This window comes from Heterocephalus glaber, unplaced genomic scaffold (genome assembly GCF_053883595.1).
Source record: "Heterocephalus glaber isolate CG9 unplaced genomic scaffold, H.glaber_assembly_v1.0 deba00001610, whole genome shotgun sequence".
In the NCBI taxonomy this organism is placed as follows: domain Eukaryota; kingdom Metazoa; phylum Chordata; class Mammalia; order Rodentia; family Bathyergidae; genus Heterocephalus; species Heterocephalus glaber.
Window position 1 is genome coordinate 15,507,275 of NW_028258381.1, and position 23,677 is coordinate 15,530,951.

A 23,677-nucleotide genomic window follows, 5' to 3' on the forward strand; every position below is an offset into this window, starting at 1 on the left:
GATTCAGTTTTTTGTCTCGCCAACATGGCCTGATGTTTCATCCTCCCAAGAGCCTCGCAGGCGGGGGTGGTCTCTCCCGGGGTCAGTGTGACGGCCCAGCTGCTCCTCAGCTCCCCAGGGGCTCAGGACAGCCAGGTCTAGCCCCTGTGGTGCTGCAGCTTCTAATCTTATCCCGAACCCTTTAACCCCTGCCCTGCCCTCCACCCCACCCTCGCACATTCTTTGTTTAGCGAGCTCATGCCATGCCATGGATAAGCTTCAAAACAGGCTTAGCTCCTGCCCTGGCATGAGGAATATGCGACCCCGCGTGCTTCTCTGGTGAGGCTGGGCTGTGAAAGCCTCACAGTGCCAGGGCTGATGCTCCCTGCACCCCCACAGCCCACTCACCCACCTGCCCTCGTCCAGACCCTCCCACAGGTGGAGGCCTGGCTTGGCGGGCCAGGCCGTGGCCAAAGGTAAAGGAGCAGGCCTCCCCCCTCCTCGACTGTGTGCCCAGTGAGCTCCCCCCGGGCTGCGCTTGGAGCAGGGAGCGTTCAGAGCCCCTTCTGCCCTGACACCTGGCACTTGCCCGTGTGGGGTTCTGCGCATCCCCTATGCCCCCTGGGTCTGAGGCTGTGCCTAGCCCAGGAATAGACTCCTTCGACCCCCACCCTAACCACCTCACCCTATCCCACAAGAAGAGAGCAAGCGCCCTCTGGTGAAAGCAGCTGCTCTTTGTCTACTGTAGAAGCTAATCCCACCAGAGTGACTGTTATCCCCACTTCCAGAGAAACTGAGGCACCGTGGGGTTAAGCAGCTCCGCCAACATCATGCACAACTCAGAAGCGGCAGAGCTGGGTTTGAACCCGCGTTGATCTTTCTACAGAATGAGCCCAGAGCAGACCACCAGGCAGGGGGCAGGAGATCCAGGTGGGGCTCCCATCTCTGTGAGGAAGAACAGTCCTTGCACCTGGAGGTTTCCGGGTCTGTGAATGTCCAGGGCTTTTAGTGGCGACATCTCTTATGCGGATTAATGGTCATGCCGTGGTTCTGGGCATGCAAGACCACCTGAGGAGTGTCGTCAAAATGACATACAAGGAGAATGGGTGGGGGAGAGTGCACGCTGCTGATTTTCCTTGCAAGGGCCCCTGTGGGGGCTGCCGGAGACTCCAAACAACGTCTCGCCCCCCGCCAGCCTCCTACCCTGGGAAGAGCAGAGACTGCTGAGCTTTGGCTGTGAGTCTGTGCCTTCACCTGGGTGTCATCTCTGGCTTGCCCGTGTGCGCGCACGCGTGCACACACACACACACACACACACACAATCTTCAGCACCAGCCCCTGGGCTTTCGGCACAGACCTGCAGTCCTGCATCGAGGACTCCTCAGGCTTCTGATGTGGACTCACAGGGGACAGTACCGTGGGCTCCAGACCTCTGCTGGACCCTTCAGATGTCCAGCCCAAGGACAGATCTCCTGCACTCTTCTGCATTTGACTTTTGGGTGAATATTATAAAATAATCCTATAAATTGTGTCCTGTATTAAATCTATTCCCTTACAAACCCTGACTATAACATTTTATCAGCATCTACCCAACCCTTCTTTTTTTTTTTTCTTTTTCAGTATTAGAGAATTGCACACAGGGGCTCTACCACCTAGCTACATTCCAAGCCCCAGCCCTTTTTTAACTTTTTATTTTGAGATAAGGTCTTGTTAAGTTGCCCAGGCTGGTCTTGAATCTGCAATCCTGCCTCAGCACTCCCAGACTGCTGGGAATGCAGGTTTGTGCCTCCACATCTGGCTCCTAGCCTCCTCTTTTGAGATCAACCTAGAGCAAGCTGATTTTAGTTCAGAACTATAAGCACATCCACAGACTGGGGCCATGCAGCACCTGAGAGCAACAGATGCGGGGGTAGCACCCCAGACAGGTGGCTCAGCCCTGGAACCCTAACCCTAAGCCTGAGTGACCACCGACAGGATCCAGTGTATCACTCAGAGTACAGCTGCTCCCATCAGGCCTGGGCTGATTCTCCCTGAACCCCTGCCTGGCCCGTGGCTGTTGCAGCTCTGCCCTCCCTGTCTCGGAACCCACAGGCAGGATAAAGACCACAAGGCCTGGCCCTCAGCCCTCCCCGGAGGCTGCGATGTGGGTGGGAGGCGCCGATGGACCTGACGACCCAGCCAATGGCTATGGCCAAGCTCAGGAAAGGAGAGGCAGGGGCTGACTGGTCAGGCACAGTCCTAAGAAATAAGGAACCACTGTTGTTTTGAGCCAGTGAGATTCCGCACGCCTCGTCCTGCAGCTATGAAGTAAGTTCATCAATCTAGCCAACGTTCTAATGAAGGTGAACAGTAGCACTGACAAACCCTAAGAAAGATTTAGTCCCAGCACTCAGGTGGCTGAGGCAGGAGAATCACCTGGGCCACATAGTGAGTTCAAGACCAGTTTAAACTACATAGTGAGGCCGACTCAAAAAAAAAATTTTTTTTAATTGAGGTTCTTTTCTTCACTGTGACTTTTGATTACAAGAAACAGGGCCTGACTGCTGACTGTGCACGGGCACCCTAGGCCCCAGAGTTCACTGGCTGGTTATCAAGACCACACTCTTAGAGGAGGACACAGGCCTCGCCCCAGCTCTGCTACCACGGCCACAGATGGGCATCCTCCCTGAGGCCTTCCCTCCCCTGCTCCTCTTACAGAAAACAGACTCAGGGATGCTTACTGAAGCACAAGGCTGACTTCATTCAGCACCATTGGGTGAGCGTGGGGCCACAGCAATGGGATTCTGCAGTGGGGAGGGCGATTGGGCTCCACTCTGAATACAGAGAGGGCAAGTGGGATTTACAGCCAAGGAGCAGGGTGGAGAGGGGGATTTTGGGAACACTGGCCTTCCAGAATTCTTGCAGAGGGCAAGACACCATGAGGGGAGGAGAGGGAAGGGGAGCCTGATCCTCAGGAAAAGGTGTCTGCTGAACTGACTGAGCAGGTTCTTGGCTAAAACCAGAGACACAGAAGTGTATCATGGCCCTCAGAGAAGGCCCAGGACCTGACTGCAGGTCAGCCCGGCAGAGGATTTTTATCCTTGGCTTGTGTGGGTTTCAGGCCCCAGTACAGAGTCATCACCTCCATCTCACCCATGACTCACATCTGTCAGTGTCCCTCTTGGAGCACACTCAGTTCACCGTGGCTTCCTGTGAACTCTGAGGGGCCCTGAATATGTTTGTCACCTCTGTCCTGGCACATCTAACAACTGAAATTCTAAATAACCCTATAAAAAGTAGAGTGAATCATGTTGGGTGTGGTGGTACATGCCTGTAATCCTAGCACTCTGGGAGACTGAGGCAGGGGGATTTTGAATTCAAGTCCAGCCTGGGAAACTTAGTGACTTAGCAAGACCCTGTCTCAAAATGCACAATTTTAAAAAGGGGTGGGGAGGTAGTTCAGTGCAAACCCCAGTACCAAGAGAGACAGAGAGCAGGGAGCGGGAGCTGAGTCCCCATGTTGTCCCCTTCAGCAGATTATCCCTGAGGTTTGTCTCTGGGCAGCAAAGGCCAGGGCTGAGGGACATTCCCTGCAGACCAAGGCCAGCATGGGGGAGGACATGTGGAGGGCACATGTGTGTGTACCTGGGGGGGCTTGTGCGTGTGATGCACATATGTGCACAGGGTCCCACAGCAGGGACCTCTCGCTGGCCACTCTCCCACCATCCACACCCCTGGGGTCCACACTTTGTCCAGGCAGCCCCTTCCCTTCCGGATACACACCCGTCTCTACCACCCCAGGAGTCTGGGGCAGCCTCCACCTTCCCTCTGCTACTGGGCCTCAGCATCGGACGAGCCACTGCAGCCACACAGCCCCAAAATAGAACCTTATCTCCCCTCCCGCCTCTGCAGCACCTCAGCCCTTCCCAACCCCAGGACCCTGGGCTTCCTCTGCCTCTCCCCATCCCCGGATTCCACAGCCCGAGCACCCTCAGTGTCCCGGGCTTCTCAACAGAAACACCCACCCCTGCCTGCTACACGGGAGTGTGGGTGTCAGGAATCCATCACAGCTGCCCCTGAAGAAAGAGAAGCCTGAGAGACTGAGAGCAACCCAAGAACTAAGCACACAGCGAAGCTCGGGTGCAGGGGTCTGGCAAGCAGCCCTGGAAAGTGGTGGATTCCAGTGCACCATAGTCTTACGATTCTGCTTTAGACTTCTTGCCTGTTTTTCTCCACCCCTCACCTACAGGTGAGAAACAAAGGCTACAGGTAGCTGGAGTTGGACAAATCTCTTTCCCTAAGCCAGTGAGGCTCTGTTAAGTTTTCCTTGTGGTAGTTTTGTTTGTTGTTTGTTTTAGACAAGGTCTTGACAGAGTACTGGGCTTACAGGTGTGCACCACCAGGCTGGGCTTGTTACCCATGTTTATAGCACACAACTCACAACAGCTAAATCTTGGAAGCAGGCTGTATGTCCATCAACAGATGAGTGGATAAAGAAACTGTGGTATTTACACACAATGAAGTACTACTCTGACATAAAGAAGGATAAACTTGAGTCATCTGTAGGAATCTTGAGACCATAATTTTAAGTGAAATAAATCAGACATGCAAGCACAAATATCAAATGATTTCTTTTAGATGGGAAATTCAAAGTATAAAAAACGTAAAGGCTAAAAGAAAAGACAGATAATAGCAAACAGGGAGACAGATCTTTTGCCAATAGGAAGGGGACCAAGAGATGGAGGGAGGTAGGATGAGGTGGGGGGGATGAAGAAAGAATCAAGATGTGTGATGTCCGTGTACCCAACTCCCCACAAATAATGTGATCATTACGTAGTGCACACACAGACTAAGAAAAAATAAAAGTTGCCAAAAGTTTTTTAAAAACAGGATGCTCTGGTACCTTTCAAAATGGCCACCTTAAAGCATGTCCCAGCGCTGGAAATATGGAGGATTTCTTTTTCACTGTATCAACCTGGTGCGGCTCTGGGGTTAAAACTCAGGGAAGTGTGGGGTCCTCCTAAGACAGGGATTCCTTGGAGTTTTGGACTCTCTAGATCGTTTGTGCTGAGCCTTCAGCAATTTTCAATTGCAGTTCAATTCTCCTGCCCTAGTAGCAGCTCCCACTGTGGGCTTCTGCTCTGTGCACTGTGGTTTCCTGTCCCTTGGGTGGGGACAGCTGTTTGCCCTGAGATCTCAATTCTTTAACAGACCTAAGAAAGGCTGCTGATTTTTAGTTCATTCAGCTTTTTTCTCATCGTGAGGATGGAGTGGTGTGTTACTTTCTCACTGCTGGGATAAAATGCCTGACACAAACAACTGAAGGGAGGAGAGACGTATTTTGGTTTGTGGTTTCAGAGTTGCTATCTATGGCCAGCTGGCTCTTTTGTTGTTTTCCCTACAGTGAGGCAGGAGCAAGCAGCAGAGCAAAGTGCTCGCTGCATGGGGACAGAGCAAGGGGCAGGGACATGCTGGACCCTTCCAAGGTCTGTCCCCAGTGACCTCCTTCCTTCTCGCCCCCTCCTGCAGTGTCTTGCACCTCTCAATGGCCCATTAGGTTATGAACTCATCCATGGACTAATGTTCGTGAGGTCAGCACACTCGCCATGTGGTCACCTCCGGACACTGCTGCACTGGGAGCCATGCCTTCCACACACAAGCCTTTGGGAGATTTTTTACATCCAAACCATGGCAAGTGGTGACCTCCCTTTTCTTTTTTTTTTTTTTTTTCCAGTACTGGGGGTTGAACCCAGGGCCTTGCACATGGTAGGCAAGCTCTCTACCTCTGAGCTACAGCCCAAGATTGTTTTATTTTTTGAGACAGAGTCTCATTAAATTGCCCAGGCTGGGCTCAAACTTGTGCTTTTTCTGCCTCAGTCTCCCAAGTAGCTGGGATTACAGGCATGTGCCACCATGTCCAGGTCTCAAGCCCTCTCTGTTTTTTAAGGTTTTTTTTTTTAATGTTCATACATGTTGGCTCTACATAATGCTTACATTCATTGTGGGAATGGTACATGTATAAAACACATTTTAATCCAGCCGACTATGGACTAAAACCTCTACACTGTGAGCTAAAATAAATCTTTCCCCCTTTAAGTTTGGGTGTCTGTTATTTTGTCTCAGCAACAAGAAAAGTAACCAAGACAAAACGTTAGAATTTACTGCTCCTCTCCAACTACACCCCTGTACCTGTTAATCACTCAGGGAGACAACCCTGAAGGCAGTAAGACAGCAGGGACACATCAAATACAAGAGATTTTTAAAAAATGATCAGGTTTCTCATCAGTAACCTTGGAAGCCAGAGGCACTGAGTATCTATACTCTAAGAGCTGAAGGAAAAACAACAGTCAACCAAAAATCCTATTTCCTGCAATACTGCCATTGAAAATGGGGGAGAACTAAAGACATTCCCAGATAAAATTTGATGGCGTTCCATTACCACCACACCTACCCTTCAAGAAATGCTAAGGGGAGTCCTGCAGACTGAAATAAAAGGATGTTGGGCAGTAGCTCAAAACCAAATAAAGATCTCTAGTAAAGATAAACGGGCAATTCTAACAGCTAGTATCTCTGCAACTTTGGTTTGTAACCACCAAGTGGGATTTGTTCCTGAAATGCAAGAATAATCTGACATAACAACCGTTTTTTTTGTTTTTTTGTTTTTTTTTGAGACAGGCTCTTGCTATGCAGTTCAGGCTGGCCTTGAACTCTCTATGTAGCCCAGGCTGGCCGCAAACTCCCGTCAATCCTCCTGACTCAGCCTCCCGAGTGCTGGGATTACAGGCGTGTGCCACCATGCCCAGTTGGAACAAAAAATTTTAAAACTATAACAGACCACCTGAATAAAAGGGAAAAAATGATCATCTTAACTTAGGCATAATAAAGTATTCGACAAAATTCAACATATTTTCATGATTAAAAGAAAAAACTAGGAGTAGAAGGCACTACAATAAAGTCTATGTATGAAGAACTCACAGCAAATATCAGTCAGTGGTGAAAAACTGAAAGCTTTCCTTTAAGATCAGGAACAAGACAAAGATGCCACATCCATTCAACATAGCCGTGTAAGTTCCAGCCAGAGCAATGAGGCAGAAAAAGCAATAAAAGGTCCTATCCACAGTGGAAGGGAGGAAGTAAAGCATGTGTTCGCACAGCTCAACGTTACTAGCAGAGTCCTGCTGCCTTCGGGTGCAGTCCAGCTTTTGCTCATTGGCTGGGTGACCTCTCTTTGCCTGTTTCCTCATCTGTAAAACGGAAGAATAACAGTTCTATGAACTAGTGAGGGAAACGAGTACGAATACCGGGGACACCGCAGATGGGGGCGTGGCGTGGAGCCCGCGCGAGGGCCGGCTGGACAAGAGCGCCCCGCTCGGCTGCCCTCGCGAGAGCAACGCCAGGCGCCTCTCCTTCAGACGCAATCCTCTCGTGCTACTGTCACTCACTCTCAGCTGGGCGGCTCTTCGGGGACAACCGAGACCCGCACGGAGACCTCCTTGTCAGGGACTGACCTTCCAAGCACCTAGAAACAGTCCCTCTAGCACCCAGGAACGCCGGAGCTATAAACTGCACTCCGTGACGTTTTCGCAAGCGCAAGGTACCACCACGCCGGCCCCGCCCCGCGTTGCCCAGGGAACCAGGGGCGCAGCTCCGCGACCAGGGGCGGGCCACGCGGAGATCGGCGGGATGTGGCGCGCAGTGATGGACGGAGGGGAGCGGGCGACGATTGGTGGAATGAGACGAGGGTGGGGCGGGTGCGCGGGGATTGGCGGGAGGCAGCGATGGGCGGGCTGAGCGCGCGGGGATTGGTGGGATGCGGCGCGCGACGCGGTAAGGTCCTGGCGAGCGGGTTGGTGTGGGGCTGCTGGCCGGGCTGGGGGATCCCGGGCCGTGGGCTCCGGTCTCGGGACGAGTTCCGCACAGCCACGCGGACCCGAGGTTGGGGGGCTGGCCGTGGGTGAACCCCGCACCCGCCGAGTGCTGCGGGGCACCTGTGGGCCGCTGCCAGCACCGTGCGAGTTTGGCCGAGTTAATTCGCATTCGCTCTATGGGCGAAGGTAGAGCCCGCGTCCTCGACCAGGGCTGCCCAGTAGAGACAGGACACGAGCAAGCTGCGAGAGTTAGGGCTTTCTCATAACTGGACCAGGAAAAGTAAAAAGGAGGGGTTTCGATTATATGAAGAACATTGAGATAGTCTGTACTTTTCTTCAAATCCTGCATCCTGCAGGTGCTGGTCATTGGGCTGCGTATGGGACGGTGCGGTTCTAGGTAGTAACTCCAAGAATAAAGCAAAATCTCGGCCCTGAAACTTAGATCTAGTTGAAGAAGCAGACAAATTTAAAATACACAGCTCGTTAGAAGGCGAATGCTGTAAATATCAGTATCAGTTGGAGAAGCACAGGCACCGGGGCAAGTTTCAGCTGTAAAGAAGGTGGGGCGGAGGTGAGTTTTGAGTAGAGGGAAGGGGAAGAGCCAGAGAGCTGTGGATCGGTGTGGGAGAGGAGCCAGTGGGAGTGCAAAGGCCACAGCTGTGGGAGGCACAGTGTGATCCTGGGCAGGTCAGGAATTCCATTTGGGGTGGGCTAAATTTGAGACCTTGGTTCTTGTCCAGGTGGAAATATGAAGCAGGCAGTGGACACCTGAGTTTGGGGTTTGGAGAGCGCTCTAAGTGGGAGAAACACTCCCAGCTTCCCTCCAATACCTGTCTGGGTTAGGGTTCCGGGGCTCCAGGGTGATTCATCTGTTTCCAGGCACAGTAGTTCTGGGGGCCGCTGTGCCTGTCATTCTTCTTACCTGCAGCCCTTTGGGTGTGATGTGGCAGGTTGGCAAGACACCAGAAGAGCCGCTGCCTTAGCTTTGAACAGGGGTGGCAGGAATGCATTTGTGTCTTTCCAGTGATCCTGCTTGGCCTGTACACAGCCGTCTGGACAGCAGGCTAAGAGTACAGCCATGTTTTCTGAGCAGGCTGCCCAGCGGGCCCATACTCTGCTGTCCCCACCATCAGCCAGCAATGCCACTTTTGCCCGGGTGCCTGTGGCAACTTACACCAACTCCTCACAGCCCTTCCGCCTGGGGGAGCGCAGCTTCAACCGGCAGTACGCCCACATCTATGCCACTCGCCTCATCCAGATGAGACCCTTCCTGGTGAGCCAGGCCCGGCAGCACTGGGGTGAGTAGGTTTGGGGCCTGCTTCCCCCATCAGCCCAGAACTCAGAACTTTTCTCTGATTTACCCCATTTCCCAGCTGTCTTGGGAAAATTAGCCTCTTCATCCCCCAATTTCTTCATAAGGTAATAATGAGAATTTAAGTAACCTGTGGGTTTAAAGTTAGGTTCAGTTCAGAGGCTGGTCTGAGTTCTAACAGTGACAGTGAATATTTCATTCGTGGAGGGAAATGCCTTTGTCTTTGGTACAAATCATGCAGCCCTTTGCCCACACTGTCCCTAGAGAGCCCCTCAGCATGGCAGGTTTAGCACCAGAAGCCCAGGTTGCAGTCTTAGGGGCCCCTCTGTTATTGATGTCTGCTTTTCCTCCTGGCCTCCTGTGTTTGGTGGCTGTGAATCTTCTGTCCTTTGGAAGCTCACTCTTGTTCCCCCACCCCCTTCCTAAGTGGCCTCTTCCCCCTATTTCTTTTCTTTTTTTTTTTTGTATCAGGGATTGAACTCAGGTCTTTGCACTTGCGCAGCAGGCGGCGAAACCACTGAGCTGGATCCCCCTAAATATGTGAAGCACACATGCTCATGTTGACGTGAGAAGTTTTTTTTGTTTTTTTTGTTTTTGGTGCCGGGGATCAAACTCAGGACCTTGAGCTTGCGAGGCAGGTGTTGGAACCACTGAGCTAAATCCCCAGTCCAAACTCTTAGGGCCCTTTTGCTTTTTTTGGTACCAGGGATCAAACTCGAGTCTGTGCGCTTGCAAGGCAGGTGGCAGAACCACTGAGCTAAATTCCCAGCCCATTCTTCCCCCTATTTCTTCCTTGATGATGGCTCCTGCACCCAGATTGCTTTGGATGGTAAAGCAGGACCACCACCACCACCACCTGAATTATCTCATTCTTATGGTATATATAAGAGTGGCTTTCCATGTAGCTTTCAAATTCATTTTGTTACATTTTTAAACTGAGGCTTTTGCAGGAGAGACCCTGCCTTACTCATTGTCCCCAGCACCAGGCCTGCATGCAGATGGGAACCTCTGGAACTTGGGAAGGCACTAGCCCTCAGGCCACCCCACCCTGAGCCACCACTGGGTCAAATGTTTCTTGGTAGCAGAACATTGAGCCCAGTAATCTCCTAGCCAGACTGACCAAATCATTCAGGGTATTTTCCATTTTCTTTACCTCAGGCAGAAGTGCTGTTTACCTCTCCCCTGTGGCATAGCAAGGGGCTCCTTCCTCCAGCAGCTCCCAGGAGCCTTTTCTTCACTTTCCTTTAAGCCTTTAGGGGCACCCTCTGAGTATTTAACTGCTGCTTGGGTCCAGGGTCAGTCTTCCCCCTTTTTTTTTTTAATGTTTTTTTGAGACAAGGACTCACTAGTTCAGGCTGGCCTCACCTGTGGCGATCATCCTGCCTCAGCCTCCTCAGTGCTGGGATTATAAGTGTGTTCCACAATACCTGGCCAGTCCCACCTTTTAAAGGCCTTATGGAAGCCAGATTCTCTTCCAGTGACCACAGTTGCTGATAAAGCTCCTGAGGGAGCAAGGGTGGGGCTTTGTGTCTGGTTTCCCTGTTTGAACCCACGCTTTGCCCCATGCTCAAGGGCCAGGCATTTGGATCCCTTAGCTTCTTTCCTCAGCAGGGTGGTGATATCTAACCTTGGCATGTTGTCAAGTTCAGCTGAGTTGTATGGAGTTTAGAGGTAAGAGCATGTGTTAGTCCATTTTCTGTTTCAGTAGCAAAGTGCCTGAGGCTGGGTACTTCGTGCATGCAGAACAGAAGTTTATGTAGCTCATATTTCTGGAAGTTCAAGGGCATGGCACTGGCTTCATGGGAGATGACATGAATGTGTGCAAGAGGGAGAGATCATGTCACCAAACAGGAAGGCAGAGAGTAGTACCGGGGCTGGGCTCACTGTCATAGCAGAGCTGCCTTAACCTCTTCCAAGGCAGCTCCCCCGGGAAGCACAGGACCTTGCACAAGGTCCCCCACCTCTCAGGTCACCACACATGAGCCTTGGGGGGACAGACTACATCAGGGCACAACAGAGCCACAGGTGGGAGTCTGTTTTCAGAGGATGAAGCATTTGGTGGGGGTGTGGGCTGGAGCGGAAGAATTCAGATCCTTAAGGAAGGTGATTTTGGTGGGGGAGAGTGGTGGCACAGCTCTGTCCCCAGATGGCTGCTATCACTTGGGCGGAAGTGAAGTAGGGCTCTATATTCTTTTCCTCCACTCCTGTAACAAAGAGCTGCAAACTGGGTGATGCGGTTCAACCAACAACACGTTCCCTCAGTTCTGGGGGCCAGAATTCCGCAATCAGTGTCAGCAAGGCCATTTCCCCAAGGCTGTGGGGAGGATCCTTCCTGCCTCTTCCACTGCTGGTGGTTCCACACACTCCCGGTTGTCACCACAGTGTGCCACTCTGCCCCGTTTTCATGCGCCCTCGCCTCTGTATGCCTCTCCCTACGAAGACGCTTGGCTTCCAGGGCCCACCCCGCCCAGAGCACCTGTACCCCGTGGGGGCCCTGCTCACTTGATGTTCTCCCACCCATGAGGCCCTGTAAGTGGCTCATGGTGCGGGGCTGGGCGAGGTCTCTGTGGGTCTCACCAGCGTGGGCCGTGTGGTCTCTGAGTCTGTGCCCCTCGTGCCCAGGTAGTGGCGTTGGGGTTAAGAAGCTGTGTGAGCTGCAGCCCGGGGAGAAGTGCTGTGTGGTGGGCACACTGTTTAAGGCCATGCCACTCCAGCCCTCCATCCTTCGTGAGATCAGCGAGGAGGTGAGACCCCTGGACCCGGGGCTGGGGTTGGCCTCTGCCTGTGGAGTCAGGGAGCAGGTCCAGAGGGACAGCAGCTGCGGGGCCATCTCCTGACATAGGAGGCTGGTGGCCTTGGCCGAGGCCACCTCCCAGCTCTGCCTTCTAGCACAACCTGCTGCCCCAGCCACCACGGAGCAAATACATCCACCCAGATGATGAGCTTGTCCTGGAAGACGAACTGCAGCGCATCAAGCTGAAAGGCACCATCGACATCTCAAAGCTGGTCACAGGTGGGGGCAGCCCAGTGGGAGTTGGTGGGTATGGGGGGAGTGTGTATGTGGGGGTGTTGGGGGAGAAGCTGAGCAAGCGGTGGTGGAGAGCCCCAAGGAGGTGGTAAGGGCTGGGCTGTGTGTGAGGCTGGCACACTCAAGTTTGTGGTGATGCAGGTGTGGGGCCAGGCAGGATGGGTAAGATGTGTCCCCCATGCTCACCCAGAGGCAGTGACCTCAAGAAGTGGGCCTCAGTGTGAGTCCTCACTTGACTGTACTGGTGTGGCCCAGGAGACTGAGAGGAGGTGGGAGCACCTGGCCACCCCAGGGCCTGACCCTGCCGCCCCCCAGGCACGGTGCTGGCCGTGTTCGGCTCTGTGAGAGACGACGGGAAGTTCCTGGTGGAGGACCACTGCTTTGCCGACCTCGCTCCACAGAAGCCTGCTGCCCCCCTTGACACAGACAGGTGAGGCGCCCGCTCGGGCCCTAGGGGCTCAGGATCTGGGGCTGGTGTGGGGGTCTCGGTTAGGGGTTGGGGGATGCCTTCCTCTCGGTACTTCTCAGGAACTGCCACCACTTTGCAGGTTTGTGCTGCTGGTGTCTGGGCTGGGCCTGGGCGGAGGCGGTGGCGAGAGCCTGCTGGGCACCCAGCTGCTGGTGGACGTGGTGACCGGGCAGCTCGGGGACGAAGGCGAGCAGTGCAGCGCCGCCCGTGTCTCCCGCGTCATCCTAGCCGGCAACCTCCTCAGCCCCAGCACCCAGAGCAGGGACTCCATCAACAAGGTAGCACCCACCACGCCGCCCGTGCACCTGTGCCTGCGGCTTGGGAGGACTCCACGTCTCCCAGCGGGCAGGCTTTGCTCCCCTCCTCGGAGCTGGGGACCCTGATAGCCTTTGGTCTTTGACCCGCAGGCTAAGTACCTCACCAAGAAAACCCAGGCAGCCAGTGTGGAGGCCGTCAGGATGCTGGACGAGATCCTCCTGCAGCTGAGCGTGAGTGGCCCGGGAGCTGGTGGGGTGATGCAGACGCCTCGGCTGCAGAGCTGCCCTGTGAGCACTCCTTGCCCTGTGCTCTCCAGGCCTCAGTGCCCGTGGACGTGATGCCAGGCGAATTTGACCCGACCAACTACACGCTCCCCCAGCAGCCCCTGCACCCGTGTATGCTCCCCCTAGCCACCGCCTACTCTACTCTGCAGCTGGTCACCAACCCCTATCAAGCCACTATCGACGGTGTCAGGTAGCTGGTGTGGGGTGGGAGATGGGTAGGGCGGCCCCCACAGGGTCCCAGTGAGTCCAGGCTAGCCGCTGTCGGGGAGCAGCAGTGACCGCCTCAGGCCATGGGTCAGCAAAGCCTTGCCTTGCAGGTTCCTGGGGACATCAGGACAGAATGTGAGTGACATTTTCCGGTACAGCAGCATGGAAGACCATCTAGAGATCCTAGAGTGGACCCTGCGAGTCCGTCACATCAGCCCCACAGCCCCTGACACCCTAGGTAAGGCCCAGTTGCACTGGTGGACGAGGGGCGGGAAGAAGTCTGGGGAGAAGCTATTCTGAAGCCACCCTGGAGTCTTAACTCCATCTGCGGCCAAGGACTGCTTGGGCCAAAGACCATGGAGTGAGCTGGAAACTGGGGCTGGGAATGCACACCCCGTGGCTGTCTCATGGGGCAGCCTGAGGCTTTGTCACACCGGGGGTGCTGGTGCTAGCAGCAGTAGGAAAGGGCTGGGAGCCGCCTGCATCCATGAGTGCCCCATGGCAAGACCTGCTCAGCACAGCCCCTTCTCCAGGCTGCTACCCCTTCTACAAGACTGACCCGTTCATCTGTCTTGAGTGCCCGCATGTCTACTTTTGTGGCAACACCCCTAGCTTTGGCTCCAAGATCATCCGGGGTAAGTTTGGTTTGGGGGTCCGAGGCCTGAGTGATCAGGGACAAGGCCCCCATGGGGTGTACGGCCTGGGGTCTGGCTGGTGGCTGTTGTTACCAGGGGGACCAAGGTGTCTCTGAGCCCCATGCCTCTGTTGTCCATCCCACTGTATCTCCTGCTCACTCCTGGGAGCTTGGCTGTGAGGCTGTGCAGAACCTAAGCTGGATCCCTGTGGCTGCATCCTAGGCTCCGAGGACCAGATGGTGCTGCTGGTGGCCGTTCCTGACTTCAGCACCACGCAGACCGCCTGCCTGGTGAACCTGCGCAGCCTGGCCTGCCAACCTATCAGCTTCACAGGCTTCGGGGCGGAGGACGATGAGCTGGAAGGGCTGGGGCTGGGCCCCTGACACTACCCGAAGTGTAAGCCTTGTAAATAAACCGTAAGGTTTGACTCCTGGACCTGTGTGGAAGGTGACTGTAGCAGGAGAGCCCAGGGGCTTGAGCCTCCCTTCCCCAAGCAATCAGAACAGTGCAGTCAGTGTCATGAGCAGGTTTTATTGATGTGACCTTGCCTCCCGCACCTGTCCCTTCCCAAGGCAGAGCAGGAGCCTCCACACAGACTCTGGCCTGCACTCTGTGCCCTGTGGGAGGCACCTGGGGCTCTGGTGCTGATGGTTTGTCTAGGGGTGCAGGCTTGTGGCTGCTGGTGTAGCCTGAGCTGGCCCAGGGCATCCCAGTCTCGGTCTCAGAAGTCCCCAAAGTTCACCGTGTAGGTCTCTACTGTTGTGAAGGGGAATTCGAGGCCAGTGATTTCCTCTTCTTCCTCTTCCTCCACTTCCTCCTTGGGCTCCAGCTCAATCCCAAACTCGGTCCCCAACTCTGTCACCACCTCTGTGTAGGTCTCGGTCTCAGATTCCTCCCAGCCCTCTGTGGTATGGGGTAGTAGGTCCTGGGGTCCTTGTGTGAGGCCCAGGGTGAGGACAGGGGTAGCGGTGGGGGCGGAGGTGGGGACAGGGGTGGGGGTGGGAGCTGTGGTGGGGCCCACGGTGGTGGTGTTAAGGCGCCGCAGCCGCATCTGTTCCCGCAGCCGCAGACGCTGCTGCAGGCGCCACTGTTGCAGGCGCCGCTGCTGGGGGGTCATGGGGCGTGAGGGGTCCACACGAAGGATGGGCCGATTCCCGTTCATGGCCATGATCTCCCGGATGCGCTTCCAGTTGGAGCGGGCCAGGATGAAGTTGCACTGGGTGGCCCCGATGTCATAGTCCACGTTGCAGGTCTTGGCGCTGGGGGTGTAGCCATCTGCGTGGGCCGTCACGCGGTACTCACCTGGGTTCAGGATGCGCCAGTAATCGCCACCACTTGCTGCCAGGGAGATGGGGAGACCAGTGGCTGTCACAGGGCCACAGCCCTCCGGCTCTACCTGCTCTCTCTGAGGCCTGACCTTACATCATGGGTCTCCCCCAAATCCAGCTTTCCTCTGAGTCCCTTGGGCCCTGTCCACCCTCTCTGGCTGGTGCAGGGCTTGGGGGCCTGTGGGCACCTTGCCATAGCCACACGGAGTTGGCCTGTGGTGGGACATGTCCCCCAAGACGGGCCAGGTACCTGTCTTCACGCCGTGGTTGATGCCACTCACGGAGATGGTAGCGTTGGCAATGGGGATGCCTTGCTCGTCTGTCACCACACCCTTGATGCCACGATGCACCTGCAGGAGTGACACGAAGCTGGAGGCCATACGGAGACCCCTTGTCCCAGCTCTGTCCCCAGCTCCGCCCTCCCGTGTGCAGCCCGGTACCCACCTGCTCCATGAAGGTGAGCAGTGCCTCCTTGTTGTTCTCCCACTCTCGGGGCAGCTCGCTCTCGTGTGGGAACTTGTCACAGCCCAGGTAGACGGAGAGCTCCAGGCAGTTGGTGTGCAGGTAGCTGAAGTCATTGATGGCTGGGCAGACACACAGAGAACTGCAGTCACCCCCTCCCCAGGCTGCATGCCCCCATAGCCCCCCACCCCCACAGCCTGACTCACTGCCCGACCGGGGTTTCCACTTGGCACCATTGACAATGCCCATGCCGTTGGTGTAGTCCTGAGCTTGGCATCCTCCCCGGTAGGGCTCAGTCATGGTGAGGTGGGCAGAGGCGAATGAAATGGCCAGCCAGCGGAAGATGGCGTGGTCCGGGGTCTCCTGGGCCTCGGACACCTCATCCTCATCCTCCCCGCGGGCAGCTGCCATGGCTGCCGCCAGCAGCTGCTCCTGGCTGGGCGTGTGGGCCATGTCGTAGGGGTAGGACACAAGCCGCTCGCCACCGTTCAGGTTAGCTCCCAGCACAAAAGGGTTCTTCTCCATCCAGGCGATGATGGCGCGGACCTCTGTGGACACCTGGGAGTGGCCACCAGGAGCCCAGGGCTCCCATTAGCACCATGCCACACCCCCCAACAGCCTGTCCATATCCCTCCAACTCCCCCAGCACCTCTGCATGCCTGCAGCTCAGCCACCAGCCAGGGATGCCAGGGCTTGCTCCTCACCGTGGCATCTGGGGATAAGTAACGCTCCGGGATGGGCAGGTTATTGTTGGGGACCCGGTAGGGAACCCATTTCCTCTCCTCAGCTCCCCAGAGCACAGAGTTGAGATCCGGAAAGTCCTCAAAGATGTCAAAGCCTTCCTCGGTCCACAGCCCCAGTGCCCAGTTCCCGAACTCAGAGCCCTGTGGGCAGTTACATCACTGGCCTTGGTCACCAGCTCCCCCTCCACACTCCCCCAGCCACCACCCAGGCCCCCGCACACCCACCATCTGTGCTGCCACCTCATAGCCATCAGGATTTAGTGAGGGCACCAGGTGGATGCGCGTGTCTTGCACCAGGCTGCGAACACGTGGGTTCCCGTCTCTGTATTCGTGGCACAGGTACTGCATGAGCAGCAGCAGGAGCTCGCGGCCTAGCACCTCGTTGCCATGGATCCCCGCTGTGTAGCGGAACTCAGGCTCCCCTGCAAGGGCAGGAGCACAACAAGCACTCAGCTTTATGAGGGCCAGGGCATCAGCGGAAAAGTGGGGACCCACCTCATACTCCAGGCTGGGGAAGCTCAGGCTCAGTGTCTGGGCAGCCAGCCCCACCCTGCAGAGCGCTGCCCAGGGCTCACCCAGCTCATGCTCCCCAGGGTTGTCCGAGATCTCCATGGCGTAGATCTTGAGCCCTCGAGAGCTCTTGCCCAGGCTGTAGGTGCGGGTGACGGTGGGACACTCCTCATTCACCAGCTTCATCAGCTGGCAGGGACAGGGGATCGCGTCACTGACCCTGCCTCTCCTATGGCCTGTCTGCTTGGTGGGGAGGGACAGCTGACCCCATGCCCTCCCAGGCGGCCTCCAGTCCGGGCCTCCTTCCCCTGACGGGGGCTGTGCCCTGGGACAACAGGACAAACCAGGTTCAAGCTCTCTGGCCTCCCTGTATAGGGCTCACCCGGCCAGGACACAGCCCCTAACCTGGCGCATGTCCTTGTAGCTGTGGTGCCGGAAGTCCAGGTCATCGGTGGCTACCACCTCGTTCTGTGCATAATAGCTGTAGATGGCTGCAGAAGGGCGGGCAGGACCCTGAGCCGGCCATCTGCAGCCCCCCATATCCCCAGCCACCCCGCTGGCCCTTGGCACTCACGGCTCACGGGGCAGCCCAGCACCTCCAGGCGCATGCACAGGCTGCCGTTCCAGGTGAGGGGGTAGATGCGGATGAAGCGGGCCACCACGGGCTCTGGGAGCTCGCTCAGCACTGGTGTGTCCTTGTCCACGTTCCCGTGGAAGGTCTGGAGGATGGAGACAGGCCTCAGCGCTGCACCCCACACCGAGAGCCCACCCAGGACTGGGTAATGGGCACAGAGTGGAGCCTCGGCACCCACCATTTCCTCGTAGCCGTTGGTGTACATCATCCACGTCTGGCTGTCATTGCTGAAGCCCACGAAGAAGGTGGTCACGAAGTCATCACTGGTGGAACAGGTCTGGTCAGGGCAGGGCTGTGTGCCTACCCAGGCCCTCAGCAGCCTGATGCCCCCTGCCGGCTGTGAGGTGTGGCGCTCACACCAGGAGCCAGGCCCTGTGCTGCCTGTGGCCGTGGGCAGTGGCTTGTGTGCCCCTCTGTGGGGCTGACTGATGGGCCCAGGGGGAGCGGTGGGGGGTCAGCCCCCATGGGTCCTTCAGGCCTCCCTAGGTGTCCCAAGTGCAACTCAGAGCCACTGTCAGCAGCCCAGGAGCCCAGCCACCTACTGGATGCTGGAGTCCCGGCCCTGGGTGATGATGCCTGTGAAGCGGGTGGTCCTTCTGGTGTCCACCTCAATCCACTGGGTGTGCGGGTCGTCTTCGGCACACCATGCACCATCATAGTAGTCGTCCTCATTGGTGCCAGCCTGTCCGGGCGGTGGGAAGGCTGAGCACAGCACGGCGGCCCTCGCTCACAGGGGACACACAGACTGCTCACCCACCTGCATGTTGAGCCGGCCACGCTGGGCCCCCAGCCCGTGGCGCAGCATGGAGGAGGCTCGGATCTGGTTGTCCTCGATGCGATGTGACTCCATCCCGATGGGTGGGCACTCTGAAGACACACACCCGGGCCTCCCAGCATCAACTGACCCCAAGCTGAGGGCCCCGAACCCTGCACCTCCACTAGGGCACCTGGCAGAAGGCAGCTGCCTGCCAGGGGCTGAGACCTCAGACCAGGCCAGGAGCCTGCTTCCTCTCCCGCCGAGGCAGGCAGGTCTCAGGCCAGAGCACAGGCCGCAGCCCGTCCTACACTCCACTGGCTGCCCCGCCAGGCCCCACGCCCGCCCCAGCCCACTCACTGATTTTCTGCACAGGGGCCCACTCCTCCTCCAGGTCCTCGCCCTTCTGGGGTCCTGTGGACCAAGAAGGGGGCAGGTGGGCCACAGGCCAGGCAGCAGGAATGCAAATGTCCCCAGAGGATGACACCCACCTTTGTGGTCCTTGCCCTTCTCCACAGCCCATTTGTCCTCTGTCTCCTCCTTGGGGCTGTTGCCCTCCTTCTTGGGTTTCTCTGGAGGGAGTAAGGCAAGAGAGGCCTGTCAGCCTGGCCTGAGCTTGGGGTGCAGTGGGGTGAGCTGGGGTCACTGGGCTGAGAGCAAAGCTGGCCTCAGGTGATGGCCTGATGGGGGCAATGCCTGGTCCCACTCACTCAGCTCCTCCTTCTCTTCATCCGTGTCCTGCCCAGCGTCAGGCTTCGGGAATGGAGGCAGTGGGAAGTAGTAGTCCACTGCGAGGAACAGCCCAGCTGAGGCCCTGTCCCTGCCCTGCCTTGGCTGTGGGGTTCACAGGAGCCCACAGGGCAGGACTGGGGCCCTGTGTGGTGACAGGGCTAAGGCTGAGGCGGAGGGACATGCCTGGCAAAGTCAGGGGCCAGGAAGGTAGGCAGGGAAGGCCCCACACCCTGGCCCCACACCCTGACCGCACCCCTGCCCCAGATGTCCACTGCATCCCTCAGACCCTGGGGTGCTGGATACTCACTGTCATCGTAGTTGGGGATCACGAAGCCATCCCCATAGTTGGGCAGCAGTGGCTTCAGAGGCGGCTCTGTGGAGATGAGAAGGTGGGTGTGGTCCAGGGCCCATCCCCAGCACCCCTTTCCCCTGCCCCACCCTACCGATTTCTTCCTTCCTCTCCTCTGGCCTCTCCTCCAGCCTCTCCTCTGGCTTCTCCTCCGGCTGCTCAGCCTTCTCCTCAGGGCGCTCTGGCCAGAACCTCCTCCTGCTGGGTGGTGCCTTGGGCTGCTTCTGGTGCCGGATGTACTCAACTGAGGGGAGGTGGGCTCTTGAGTGGCCAGGCTGGGAGGGCCCTTGGGCAAGATGGGCAGTGCCAGGACCAGGGTCTCCTCCATACGGGGCGAACCTACTCACAGTCCTCATAGTCTTCCCTCTCTATCTGGTCATTGTAGTCCAGCGTGGGCATCTCGGTCTCCTCCTCCGGTTCTGAGGGGAAGATGCCAGTGGGTGCCTGGCAACCCCACCCAGGCCCCCTCCAGGAAACCCTCAGTCCAGCGAAACAGGGTAGCTGGTCACCAGAGGCCAGGAGGATGATGGCCACTCACCAGGCTGGCGCTCCTGGGCCGCCACATGGGTCTCCTGTCCTGGAGCTTGCCGGCCATTTGGGAAAGTGCCCCCTGCAACATAGAACCCCAGAAAAAGCTGGACAGGGGCTTGTCCTGAGGTCCTTGACAGCCTAGGGCCACAGCTCACGACATGGAGGCCGGGGCACCCTGCTGAATCCCCTGGGAGCAGAGAGCTGGCTGCCAGAAGGAAAACAGGAGGGCACCATGCAGGCTCAGATCAGGGGCAGAGGTGCCCGACAAGCTACCAAGGCCTGTCCCTGCCCCAGAAAAGCAAGTCGCCAAGTTCACACAGACAGTGAGGCCCCACAGCCCACCTTGTATGTGGGAAGCAGGGTCCCAGTTCCCTTCCCCGCCCCTCCCTCCCTGCCTCCAGTGGAAGCCAGAGCCTCAGAGCCCCCAGGAGCCTGCACAAACCTCCCTCCTGGACTGGCTCCTCGGGGCCAGGGTGAGGGGGTGGGGCCAGTGGCCACTCTTTGGTTTCTAAGGGAGCTGGAGTGGAAAACTTCTTCCCTGCTGGGGGCCTCTTGGTAGCTTTGGGTGGCTTCTCCTTGGGCTTCTTTGTGGCCTTTGGTGGCTTCTCTTTGGGCTTCTTCGTGGCCTTAGGTGGCTTCTCCTTGGGCTTCTTGGTAGCCTTGGGTGGCTTCTCCTTGGGCTTCTTGGTGGCCTTGGGTGGTTTCTCTTTCCCCTTCTTAGGTGGCCTGGGGGTCCCCTCTGAAGGGGGCTGCTTGGACACCTTGGGGCCCTTGTCCTTCTTCCCTTTCTTCCCTTTGTCTTTAGCCTTTTCCAGCAGTGCTGTCCAAGATAAAGATTTAAATCAAATTAGCAGAGCATGCTGTGTTCAGCACTTGCCCAAGTGACAGAGCTGGGGTTTGAACCCAGGCTTGCTTTCTGGGAGTGCAGGGCTGCCAACCTGACATCTCAGCCTCTGAAGACCGAGCATGTGACACTCGTTTTGAGGGCTGAAACCTTAACAGGGGCCCTCAGGTTCCACTCCATCACCCAGTGTCACTTGCCAATCACAGGGCATGCTGTTCTGTGCGGGGCCCGGAAGGGTCACCGAGTGACTGGACCACCCAAGGCCTGACAGAGCAATGGTCACCCCTGCACAACACTGTCATACAAGGGACACCGGTCCACCTAGGCCTTTCCTGAGCCTCCCTGCAGGAACAAGAAAAGCTTCCAGGAAAGGGTCACTAAAGACTCCTGCAGCCCACAAAGGAGCAAGAAATAAGGGGCCTGGAGTAGGCTGAAAGCCAAGACCACTAGTGGGTGCTGGGAGACCTGTGGGCCACATGGAGGGCAAAGGGACAGCCAGAGAGCTGCTACATCTCAGGGAGACTGGGTCTGGGACCTCTGGGGGCTGCCTCATGGAGACCCTCCCTGCACCCCAAAAGTAGCCGCAGACACTGCTGGGAGTTTAATGGCAGATGGGAGACACGAGGGTGGTTTGGCTAAATACAGAAGTTATGAAACAACAGAAGGAGGGCAGCCTCGCCAGCATCTAGGAGCCCTGGACGGCAAACTCAGCGGCCGCAGGGAGGCTGCAGGGGCTGAGGTGTGGAGACAGCCAGGAAAAAGCTACATCTGGGGTCCAGGGGGTGGGAAGCGGAGCAGCAATTTAAGTGCCTCAGCGTCTCCTGGGAGAGAGATCATAAGATCCTTTGCCACCCTCCAGAGGGCCATGATAAACAGCAAAGATTTATTGAGGCAGATTACGTAAGAGCCTGGGTTACATGCTTTGGCCGTGCATCACCTCACTGATTCTCCTAACCCCTGGAAGCTGGGCCAGAGGTCTCCTGCACGCCCCCACCAGGGCCTGTGTGCTCCTTGGTTGGGGGCCCTGTGACAGCATCATCCTCTTGGCCCAGGCCCGGACCCACTGGGAGCCTGGGGACCAGCAACCAGACAACCGCATCCAGCCACCCCAAAAGTGGCATGCGGCTGGGTGCTGAATGTGCCCTCCTGGCCAGTGTCCCGCAGTTCCTCCCAGTGGGGAGCCGGGCGGGGAGAAGTGAGGGGGGCCCTGCAGAGTCCCCCGAGTTCTCAACTTCTGTGCCCCCTCTCACCACCCCTCCCCCAGTCCCCGGGTCTCCCCTTCCTGGACCCACCCCAGTCTCACCTCGAGGTCCCCACGGGGGGGGGGGCTCACTTCCCCCACCCCACCCCCACTCACCTTCCTCGGCTGCCCCCGCCTGACCCCCCTCCGGGGCAGGGCGCGCGCGCTGGGGGGGCGCCGGGGCCTCCACGTCGTCCTCGCGGCGCTCGGGCTGCAGCTCCGACAGGAAGCCCTCGAGGAACTCCTCGATCTCGTCATCGGTGAGCACGGTCTGCGGGCGCCCCCCGGGGCAGAGCGCCAGGAGCACCAATAGGCCGCCGAGCAGGGGCGCCATGCGCCCGCCCGCCATGGCCCCAGGGGTCGGGGGAGAGGCCGGGGTTCCGCAGAGAGGCTGGGGCCCCGAGGCGGCAGCCGTGCGCTCCTGCCCCGCGTGGCGCGGTCCGCCCTCTCCAGGGTGAGCGGCCGGGGCGGGGGCGCCGGGGCTTCCGGAGCAACCTCCCCACCCCGAGGAGGAGGAGGAGGAGGAGGAGGAGCCGGCGTACACGGAGGGGCTGCGGGGGACGGGGCGGTCCGGCGCGGCCTCCTGGCGCGTCCCAGAGCGCGAAATGCAGAACTGCGAGCCGCCTCTGCGCCCAGGACCGAAAGTCTGGGGCGGGAGCGACTGGGGGCGCAGAGCGCCTGGGAGAGGACCCCGGGTCCAGGTCTGGGGACTCAGCGCCTTGAGGCTGCTGGCCGCCCCGTCCTTCCCACCCTCTGCAGCCCTGGCCGGTGGGCTCTGCGAACTTCCACCTGCCGCGTCCTTCAGTCTGGGCACCTGGGCGCCCTCCCCTGTTCCCTTCTGCAGTCTGTCACCCCCAGGTTCCCACTGGACAAATACCTACTTCCCTCCTTCCCCTCGCCGGAATACTGCCACCACCACTTTTTTTTTTCTTGCAGTGCTGGGCATCGAACTCAGGACCTTGTCCATACCAGGCAAGTCCTCTACCACTGAGCTACATCCCAGACCTCGTACTCATTTTTAGAAACCTGTTTTCAAGAGTAGCTCCAGCCATCACATGAACCCAGGAGCCACACAGAAGGATCCATCATGGTCAAGGTCAGCGGCCCTACCCCAAGGTCGTCTGTGATGGAGCTGGCTAGTGACCCCAGAGCTCTCAGGTGACCACACAGGGAGAGCTGAGAGAGAAGTGGTCAGGGAGCACTTGGCCTGGGACCTGGGCTCCCCCACCCCTGCACCCGGGTGGAAGGACCCTCCAAGGCCTGCCCAGCACTGTGCCCGGAGCTGGCCCCTGGTGTGAATCCTGGCTGTGGCCCTCTAATCTCATTGACTGACTTCAGTGGAACTACTGTGTGCTGATCAAGTGGAATCAGGCCACATGTTCCCTCTCACACCCCATGGGCCCTGGGCTCTCATTGTTTCCCTCGGAGACCTCGAGTCGGGGGACTGTCTCCTTCTGTCCCCCCGGCTCAGAGCAGCCTCCGGCAGCCAGACTTTGCCTGCCTGCCCGCTGGCCCAGCCTGGTCCTGGTGG

General features: G+C 57.6%; 2 protein-coding genes across 4 annotated transcripts; one reads left to right on the forward strand and one right to left on the reverse strand.

Annotated features, from left to right (window-relative positions):
- The first annotated feature begins 7,389 nt into the window (after window positions 1-7,389).
- Window positions 7,390-14,452, forward strand: Pold2 (DNA polymerase delta 2, accessory subunit). Of its 3 annotated transcripts, none has more exons than XM_087196128.1 (11): window positions 7,390-7,552; window positions 8,851-9,124; window positions 11,761-11,882; window positions 12,028-12,151; window positions 12,482-12,596; window positions 12,715-12,913; window positions 13,043-13,123; window positions 13,210-13,367; window positions 13,495-13,622; window positions 13,918-14,019; window positions 14,242-14,452. In XM_087196128.1, exons 2-11 carry the CDS (start codon window positions 8,905-8,907, stop codon window positions 14,400-14,402), a joined length of 1,410 nt encoding a protein of 469 aa, XP_087052254.1. In that variant the 5' UTR covers window positions 7,390-7,552; window positions 8,851-8,904; the 3' UTR covers window positions 14,403-14,452. The 3 variants fall into 3 exon arrangements, with proteins under 3 accessions (XP_087052254.1, XP_021109945.2, XP_087052255.1); XM_021254286.2 differs by lacking the exon at window positions 7,390-7,552 and adding an exon at window positions 7,711-7,785; XM_087196129.1 differs by lacking the exon at window positions 7,390-7,552 and adding an exon at window positions 7,785-8,397.
- Window positions 14,453-14,530: 78 nt separating this feature from the next.
- Aebp1 (AE binding protein 1) lies at window positions 14,531-22,610 on the reverse strand. The gene is made up of 21 exons (XM_004839927.3): window positions 22,264-22,610; window positions 20,505-20,882; window positions 20,070-20,141; window positions 19,879-19,950; window positions 19,626-19,775; window positions 19,490-19,555; window positions 19,161-19,238; window positions 18,942-19,022; window positions 18,811-18,864; window positions 18,454-18,563; window positions 18,239-18,378; window positions 17,875-17,959; window positions 17,637-17,781; window positions 17,468-17,553; window positions 17,128-17,251; window positions 16,778-16,974; window positions 16,514-16,693; window positions 16,016-16,367; window positions 15,792-15,931; window positions 15,598-15,697; window positions 14,531-15,357 (listed from the first exon to the last, which is right to left on the reverse strand). Exons 1-21 carry the CDS (start codon window positions 22,493-22,495, stop codon window positions 14,741-14,743), a joined length of 3,459 nt encoding a protein of 1,152 aa, XP_004839984.2. The 5' UTR covers window positions 22,496-22,610; the 3' UTR covers window positions 14,531-14,740.
- Window positions 22,611-23,677: the final 1,067 nt, after the last annotated feature.

Bases quoted from the DNA above. Each gene is read 5' to 3' on its own strand.
- Aebp1 (XM_004839927.3), bottom strand. From the start codon at position 22,495: ATGGCGGGCGGGCGCATGGCGCCCCTGCTCGGCGGCCTATTGGTGCTC. The intron at 18,865-18,941 runs GTGGGTGTCATC...CTTGGTCCACAG, and splicing joins GAAGGGCAAGGACCACAAAG to GACCCCAGAAGGGCGAGGAC. The intron at 18,564-18,810 runs GTGAGTGGGCTG...GTGTGTCTTCAG, and splicing joins GGCCCCTGTGCAGAAAATCA to AGTGCCCACCCATCGGGATG.
- Pold2 (XM_087196128.1), top strand. From the start codon at position 8,905: ATGTTTTCTGAGCAGGCTGCCCAGCGGGCCCATACTCTGCTGTCCCCA. The intron at 11,883-12,027 runs GTGAGACCCCTG...TCTGCCTTCTAG, and splicing joins TTCGTGAGATCAGCGAGGAG to CACAACCTGCTGCCCCAGCC. The intron at 12,152-12,481 runs GTGGGGGCAGCC...GCCGCCCCCCAG, and splicing joins CATCTCAAAGCTGGTCACAG to GCACGGTGCTGGCCGTGTTC.